The sequence below is a fragment of the Myotis lucifugus genome, unplaced genomic scaffold, assembly GCF_000147115.1.
Source record: "Myotis lucifugus unplaced genomic scaffold, Myoluc2.0 scaffold_768, whole genome shotgun sequence".
Lineage (NCBI taxonomy): Eukaryota > Metazoa > Chordata > Mammalia > Chiroptera > Vespertilionidae > Myotis > Myotis lucifugus.
In genome coordinates, this window is record NW_005871816.1 from 127,871 (window position 1) to 135,677 (window position 7,807).

At 45.8% G+C, this 7,807-nt stretch overlaps 1 protein-coding gene across 6 annotated transcripts in view; it reads right to left on the reverse strand.

The window, feature by feature from the left end:
• ARIH2 (ariadne RBR E3 ubiquitin protein ligase 2) overlaps positions 1-7,807 on the reverse strand; it is a 54,779-nt gene that overhangs the window by 45,990 nt on the left and 982 nt on the right. For 4 of the 6 annotated variants that reach the window (XM_014448120.2, XM_014448122.2, XM_006106114.3 and 1 more), the window contains exons 2-3: positions 2,285-2,346; positions 134-477 (exon numbers count right to left, since the gene is read on the reverse strand). In XM_014448120.2, the coding sequence (XP_014303606.1) occupies positions 134-382 (249 nt within the window). In that variant the 5' untranslated portion in view covers positions 383-477; positions 2,285-2,346. Of the gene's footprint in view, positions 1-133; positions 478-2,284; positions 2,347-7,807 lie in introns of those variants that run through there. The other 2 variants (XM_023746949.1, XM_023746950.1) reach the window with 2 other exon arrangements.

Consider the following 7,807-nt stretch of genomic DNA (forward strand, 5'->3'; position numbering starts at 1 on the left):
CACGTACTCAAATTTGACTTCAAGCTACAGGGCCATTCAATCGGTCTGAAGGAAAAATTAGTTAACAACAGCTCATGTTTAGATTTCATTGGAGGGGGGCAGGATTACACTTGGAATTGACAACACTGCTCACCTTCAGGACAGAGGCTAAGCTGGTCATGTGCTCATTGAGAGCACCCTCGGACTCCTTGTAGGTCAAGCAGGTGAACTGGTACTCCTCGGGATCAAAGGCATCGGCCCCCTGCTGCTCCACATCGCTGGCCACGCCCACGTAATAGTCCTCGATGTCCCCAGGGTCCTCGTCCTCTTCCTCTTCTTCACAATTTGGGTCATAGTCCTCTTCATTACTGTCAGACCCCTGGCTATTCATGTCCACCGACATCTTAGCATCCAGGCAAGTTGCAAATCAGGAAAGCAGGGTTCTTCCCCTCCCCCCCAACTTTACCACTTTCTCAAATGCATTAGTGTTTTTGTCTTCTAAGGAAGAAAAAGAAAAAAATGTGTGTTACTTTCACTGTGAGAAGTTGTAACAGAAGTCATTCAAGAATCAAAATGGGCCCTGGCTGATTTGGCTCAGTGGATAGAGCATTGGCCTGTGGACTGAAGGGTCCCAGGTTCAATTCCAGTCAAGGGCATGTATGCCCGGGTTTCGGGCTCAATCCCCAAGAGGGGGTGTGCAGGAGGCAGCTAATCAACGATTCTCTCTCATCATTAATGTTCCTATCTCTCCCTCCCTTACCTTTCCTCTCTGAAATAAATAAAAATATATTAAAAAAAAAAAAAGAATCAAAATGGCCTAACCCTGACCCTACCCCACTACAACCTATTCCCAACTCTGGTCTCATACAGGTCATCTCAACATCCTCCCCCTGCCCAAGCACAACAAAGGGACCCCTTTCCTGGAGGGCAGAGGGGCTGGTGATGGCAGCTACACATGACGGGCCTGGCATGGAAGAGGAAGGCTGTCTGCTCTGTCAGTGAGTCCCATTCCCATGGATTTGTCCTTCCTGCCAGAGCCTTTGAGACACACATCCCACAGCTGCCCACAGGGGAAACAACCTAAAGGCTGAACTACCAAAGTTTAAAATCTCATTGCTGGTCATGCCCACTTAGTGGTGACAGAGACAGTACGTAAATAGGGACACAGTTCCAAGTATAATATCTAGGGAAAGTATATGACTATTTCATAGACACTGCTCTCAGATATCTGGAAAGCAGGTGCTTAGTTAGAAAAGAAAAAATAAAAGCCACATAGCTCGTCAACACGCTCCTCTAGTCAGCAAAGTTAACTGATTCAGTCTTTTTTTTTTTTTAAATATATTTTATTGATTTTTTACAGAGAGGAAGGGAGAGAGATAGAGAGCTAGAAACATCGATGAGAGAGAGACACCGATCAGCTGCCTCCTGCACATCTCCTACTGGGGATGTGCCCGCAACCCAGGTACATGCCCTTGACCGGAATCGAACCTGGGACCTTTCAGTCTGCAGGCCGACGCTCTATCCACTGAGCCAAACCGGTTAGGGCTCAGTCTTTTTAAAAGCGGTGCTTAGAGGCAAAGAAACTGGCTTAACAGAGAAGGAAAACTACAGATATTCTTCTGTCTTAGCAGGATCAAGGCCAGGGAAAACCAGAATCCATTTAGGGTAAAGAGTTCAAGTGAAAACAGCTACTGAAAAAACCTCACAGATCAGAATGTTACTCAATTACATATAAATGAACAGAGAACACTAGCTGAGAAAGCAAAATAATCACAAGTACTAACTTCAACTCAAAGAAGATTTTGGCAAATACCCATTTGCACAAGTACTATTTCAAGTGATCATTTGCAAAGAACAGTATCAAATAATGACTTAAATTAAGAATTAACAGACCGTTAAAATGCAAGGGCATTTGAATTGAATAGTATGTAAATAATTTACACAACCAAATCTGGATTAAATACAAATGTAAAGGCTATTTGGAGTAGATAATTTCTCTTAAAAAATAAACAAACATAATTAAAACAAAGATTTAGAATACATATATACTAAATATGTCACCAATCTAAAGGACTGTAGAGCCATGTTTTAATGATAAAATAAATTTTAAAAACCAGTGAATCTAAGTTTGATATTAACTATAAATGCCCAATTTTAAAAAATCACAATAAGAGGACAATAAATATAATACTTGCAATTTCACTTTTAACAAATTGGTTTATATGGCAGAACCACCAATTCACAACTGAACCTAACTATGGTATTTTTCCTTTAGAAGAAAAGTTAATTTCTAAATTAAAAATACCTGTAGTCCTTGAAGATCTTTCAGGAAGATGTTACCCAAATATTCTGTCATATAATTTCCATCTAAAATGAAAAGAGAGAATTCTATTTATATATTTTTAAACTGGTACCCTACTTTTACAAATTTATTTTTAAAAAGCAAAGATATTTAGTCCTGGTTGGTTTGGCTCAGTGCATAGAGGATTGGACTGAAGGGTCCTGGGTTTGATTCCAGGCTTGGGCATGCAGGAGGCGGCCGATCAATGATTCTCTCTCATCACTGATGTTTCTATCTCTCTCCCTTCCTCTCTGAAATCAATAAAAATATTTTTAAAATAAAAAACAAAAAGTAAAGACATTTAAAAGGATAAGCAGCAAGGGACCAGAGTAACTATGAAATTACAACTGGCCCTTGAATATGAGTCTGAACTGCACAGGTCCACTTATATGTGGAGTTTTTCAATATATACTGTAAATATATTTTCTCTTCCTTACAATTTTCTTTTCTGTAGATAACTTTATTATAGTAACATATATATATATATATATATATATATGTACATATATATATATATGGCTAATATGCTAATATGCTAAGTGTCCAACTGACCGGTTGCTATAATGCGCACTGACCACAAGGGGGCAGATGCTCAACACAGGAGCTGCCATGATGCGCACTGGCCATTTACAAAGAAACGGCACCACGGACCTGATGCCAACAAAGCAATACTCGGCTTCCCCCAAGTGGGACACAGGCCCCACCACCACCCCGGAGCGACAGCCCACCAAAGCAGTCAACGCTGCCGAGACCCCATAGCACAAAATGCAGCCCACACCCCAGCCCAGCACAGCACAGTCGCTGTGGGCACCAGGTAATGACATCACGTAGCAACGCCCGTCTTCCTCTCCCTAACGACTAGCCTCCTTGGAGTTTTTTCAGCCCAGGAACACCACTTGCTTTATAGCCAGGTGCAAACACTTTACACTGTAACCAGATGTCTGTGAAGCGTTTTCCGTGCCCCATCTCATATGATCCTCACAGAAGTCCTGCAGTAGGCAGATAGGAGACTCGGTAGAAACCTATTTTCTTTTAATTAGCTGAAAATGGAGATTTAGAAAGCTTAGAAACTTGACCCGACTGAAAAGAAGAAATGGTGGACCTTGAAAATGACTTCAGGTTTTCTCACTGCACAGAATATAGTCAGACACTGCTGCAGTTAAATATTTACCCTTTGTTCTCCCTGCGTGATCTACAATAATAATCTGTTTTGTATTGATATTTACTGACAATTACCTGAAAGAGAAGTTGGGGTGCCTCACTGGGCTGGAAAAAGTTTAGCTAAATCAGAAAGCAGATATATATATATATATACACACACACACACACACACACACACACACATAAAAGGTTAAGTTGACTCATGCATGCATGATACATATAAAGCTACTGCTGGTGCCAATCACACGGGTGTGTTTTGATCTGTCATTGTCGATAGTGAATTTGGTTAACACTTCTATTATAGAGAAAGGGCGAATAACGATATTAAAATATTTCTTCTAATTAATTTTATTTCAATGTGCACAAGTCCATGCACCGAACCACTAGTATAGTATACTAGAGGCCGGATGCATGAAGTTCATGCAAGAGTAGGCTTTCCTTCTCCCAGCTGCTGGCACCGGCTTCCCTCTGGCCCCCCCGCAGGCACCCAGTTCCCCGGCTTCCCTCGTAGCCCTGGCTTCGTCTGGAAGGACATAGGTCTAATTAGCATTACACTTTTATTATTATAGATAATAAATGTAACATACAAAATATATTAATTGATGTTTATGTTATTAGGCAATAGTAGGCTACCAATTAAGTATTTGGGGAGTAAAAAGTTATACGTAGCTCTGGTTGGGTAGGGGCTCAGTTAGTTAGAGCATTGTCCTGATATACCAAGGTTGCAGGTTCAACTCCAGGTTAGGGCACATACAAAAAGCAATCAATCAATGCATAAATAAGTAGAACAACAAATAAATTTCTCTCTCTAAAAATCAATAATAATAAAAAGTTATGCACAGATTTTTGACTGCACAGAGGGTCAACCCCACAATGTTCAAGGGTATTTTCTTATATGCCCCACAGAAATCCACTAGTCAACATTATATTGACAAGCTATACGGCCTTAAAAAACTGAGCCTTCAAAGTAAACAGATGACAGAGATCTGAACTGTGGCACTGGTGATGGAAATGTATACCCAATTCCCTCCCTCAGTTTGAAAGACAACCACCTTACTCCGACTGTTCAGTTCTAAGTGCTGACAAAGTAAACAGCGACTGAATTAAAACTGGACTTTTACTATAAAGTCACCTACACGGTGGCAATCTAACACAGATACTGCCAATATTTCAGATCTCATGAAAAAAATTATTTTCAAATAAAAAAATGTCAGGCCCTTTTGGTTAGCGCACTATCCCAATACACCAAGGTTGCTGGTTCGATCCCTGATCAGGGCACATACAAGAAGCAACCAAGGCGTGCATACGACAAATTGATACTTCTCTCTTTCTAAAATTAATAAATTAAAAAATAAAATAGCCCTGACCGGTTTGGCTCAGTGGATAGAGCGTCAGCCTGTGGACTCAAGGGTCCCAGGTTCGATTCCGGTCAAGGACATGTACCTTGGTTGCGGGCACGTCCCCAGTAGGGAGTGTGCAGGAGGCAGCTGATGGATGTTTCTCTCTCATCGATGTTTCTAACTCTCTATCCCTCTCCCTTCCTCTCTGTAAAAAATCAATAAAATATATATATCAAAAAAATAAAATAAAAAATGTCTCCTACAGGATGCTGCTGGGCAGTATTAACACCCATTCCCCCTCTCTTCTGACATGCTCAAGGGCCACTGAACTTTCACAGAGATACAGATCCCATTATCCAAGACTAAGTACTACTTGGTTACTCAATTATAATTTTTACCAGAGGCTCAGTGCACGAAATTCATGCACTCAGGGGGGTCCCTGAGCCTGGCCTGCGCCTCTCATGGTCCGGGAGCCCTCGGGGGATGTCTGACTGACGGCTTAGGCCAGGGGTGGGCAAACTTTTTGACTCGAGGGCCACAATGGCTTCTTAAACTGGACTGGAGGGCCGGAACAAAAGCATGGATGGAGTGTTTGTGTGAACTAATATAAATTCAAAGTAAACATCATCACATAAAAGGGTACGGTCTTTTTTTTTTTTTAGTTTTATTCATTTCAAACGGGCCGGATCCGGCCCGCGGGCCGTAGTTTGCCCACAGCTGGCTTAGGCCCGCTCCTTCTGTGGGGAGCGGGCCTAAGCCATCAGTCAGACATCCTTAGTGCTGCCAGAGGTGGGAGAGGCTCCCGCCACCACCGCTGCACTCGCCAGCTGTGAGCCCGGCTTCTGGCTGAGCGCAGACCATCAAGGGGCAGCTCCTGTGTTGAGCGTCTGGCCCCTGGTGGTCAGTGTGCGTCATAGCGACAGGTCGTTCCACCATTTGGTTGATTTGCATATTAGCCTTTTATTGTATAGGATGTCTATTTCTTTATCCTTTAGGATTTCTTGAAAAACCAGAGCTTACAACTTTCAAACACAGACAGGCAAATATAAATTAAGTGAAAACCAAAGTCCAAACAATTGTGGATGATTATTTTCAAAATAGTAGAGGAACGACTGACTTTAAAAAACAACACTTTTTTCTTTTACTTGTATTTTTACGTAAGATTCTGCCTTCCGGGCAAACAACCTATGAATATTGCTCCTATCTACAAAATATCACTACCAAGAATAACTCTCATGTAATGAGAGCCAATTACAAGTCAGATGTAGTCTCAGTAAATCTTTTTTTTTTTTTTTGTATAGCAAAGATGGAAATTTATTGAAGAACAAGTACAGACTCCCACATGGGGAGGGGGGAAGAGTCCCCCTCAGTAAATCTTCACAACCCTACAAAATGGCCTTCATCTCCTTCTTACCAAAGAGGAAGCCAGAGTTCAAAAAGGCTAAGTTACTTGCCCAGGACCTCACAGCTGGCAGCCAGAGAGCCAGGGTCCTACTTCCACCAGATTCATGGCCTATCGTGACTCATAACGCCCATCACTCTTTTTAAAAAAATGTATTTTTATTGATTTCAGAGAGGAAGGGAGAGGGAGAGAGAGAGAAACATCAATGCTGAGAGAGAATCGTGGATCGGCTGCCTCCTGCACGCCCCACACTGGGGATCTCGCCCGCAACCCGGGCCTGTGCCCCGGGGGATCCAACCGTGACGCCCTGGCTCATAGGTCGATGCTCAGCGGCTGAGCCACTGGCCAGAGTCACAACAATGAAAAGCACGCTTTTCGCTTCCTCTGGAATTCCTCCCCGGGGTTTGGGCTTAGGGAGGGTTGCGCAGGCTCCGGTTGTGTCCCGTGCACACCCCGACCCGACCGACCGGGGATCTCAGCCGAGACCCTGCCACACCTGGGATGACGCTCCAACCAACCGAGCCCCCCCACCCCCGCCCCGCAATTGTAATCTTTCCGAAGTTAAATGTCCCTATTCTACTTGAAAGAATGCTGACAACCCTCGAAGGGCCAGTGTGTCACTGCCTCGGGCACAGAATTGATGACAACTTCCATTTCCTCAGATGCTAACTGCTCCCCCGACATCCCAGACAGAAAAGGAGTGAAACACATCATTTTCCCTGGAGCCAACGACCTCCACAGCCGCCCGGGGCTAAGGGATCCACTGCAGACCTTTCGGCTCCAGCCCCACCGGAGAGGCTTGTTGGCGAGTCCGCGGGGTGTATTCCAGACACGACGTGAGCCCCAGGGGCCACTTACCAACTCGCATCGCCGAGGAAAACCACTCGGCACCGAAATAGGAACCGACACTTAGTCCCAAACCCCGGCTATGTCTCTACTGTCACCATACGGCCAGCTGCTGGCCGCGCGAGGTTTTTACATTTTAACTATAAAAAAATAAATAAGATTTGGAACTTGGTTTCCGGTCGCCCCGGGCACAAGTCAAACGGCCTGGAGCCCACGTGGCTGGGGCTGGCGCCCGAGCGGCAGGAGGACAGCACGCCCACCTGCTGACAGCTCCCGGGCAGATCGGCCCCCGGCCCGAGGGAAGTCGCCCGAGGACACGCCGCCCGGTCCGCGGGCACAGCGGCGACCGGCGGGGCGGCTCCTGGGCCCACGTCCCTCCCGAGGCGCCGGGAGAGCCGCGAGGACACGGCCCGCGCGCTGGGGACCCCTCCCGGCGGGGCGGACGTTACCAACCGCGCGGGCGGCCCGGCCGGAGCTCCCAGCTAGGACTCGAGTGCGGGGCCCGGAGGCGGCGCGTTTCCCGGCGCCCGTTGGGGAGGCCCAGGCGCCGGGCGCCCAGAGGCGCGGGCCCCGACCTCTCCGGAGCCGAGGCGCCTCGAGGAGGAGAGACGGGGCCCTCCTCGGCCTCCTCTCCTGCCGCTCCCCCTTGACGTCCGCTGGAGCCGAGTACCTGTACCTTCTCCCGGAGGAACCCAAGTCATGAGTGGGAAAATAAGGATTGCTCAACTGTTTTTGATA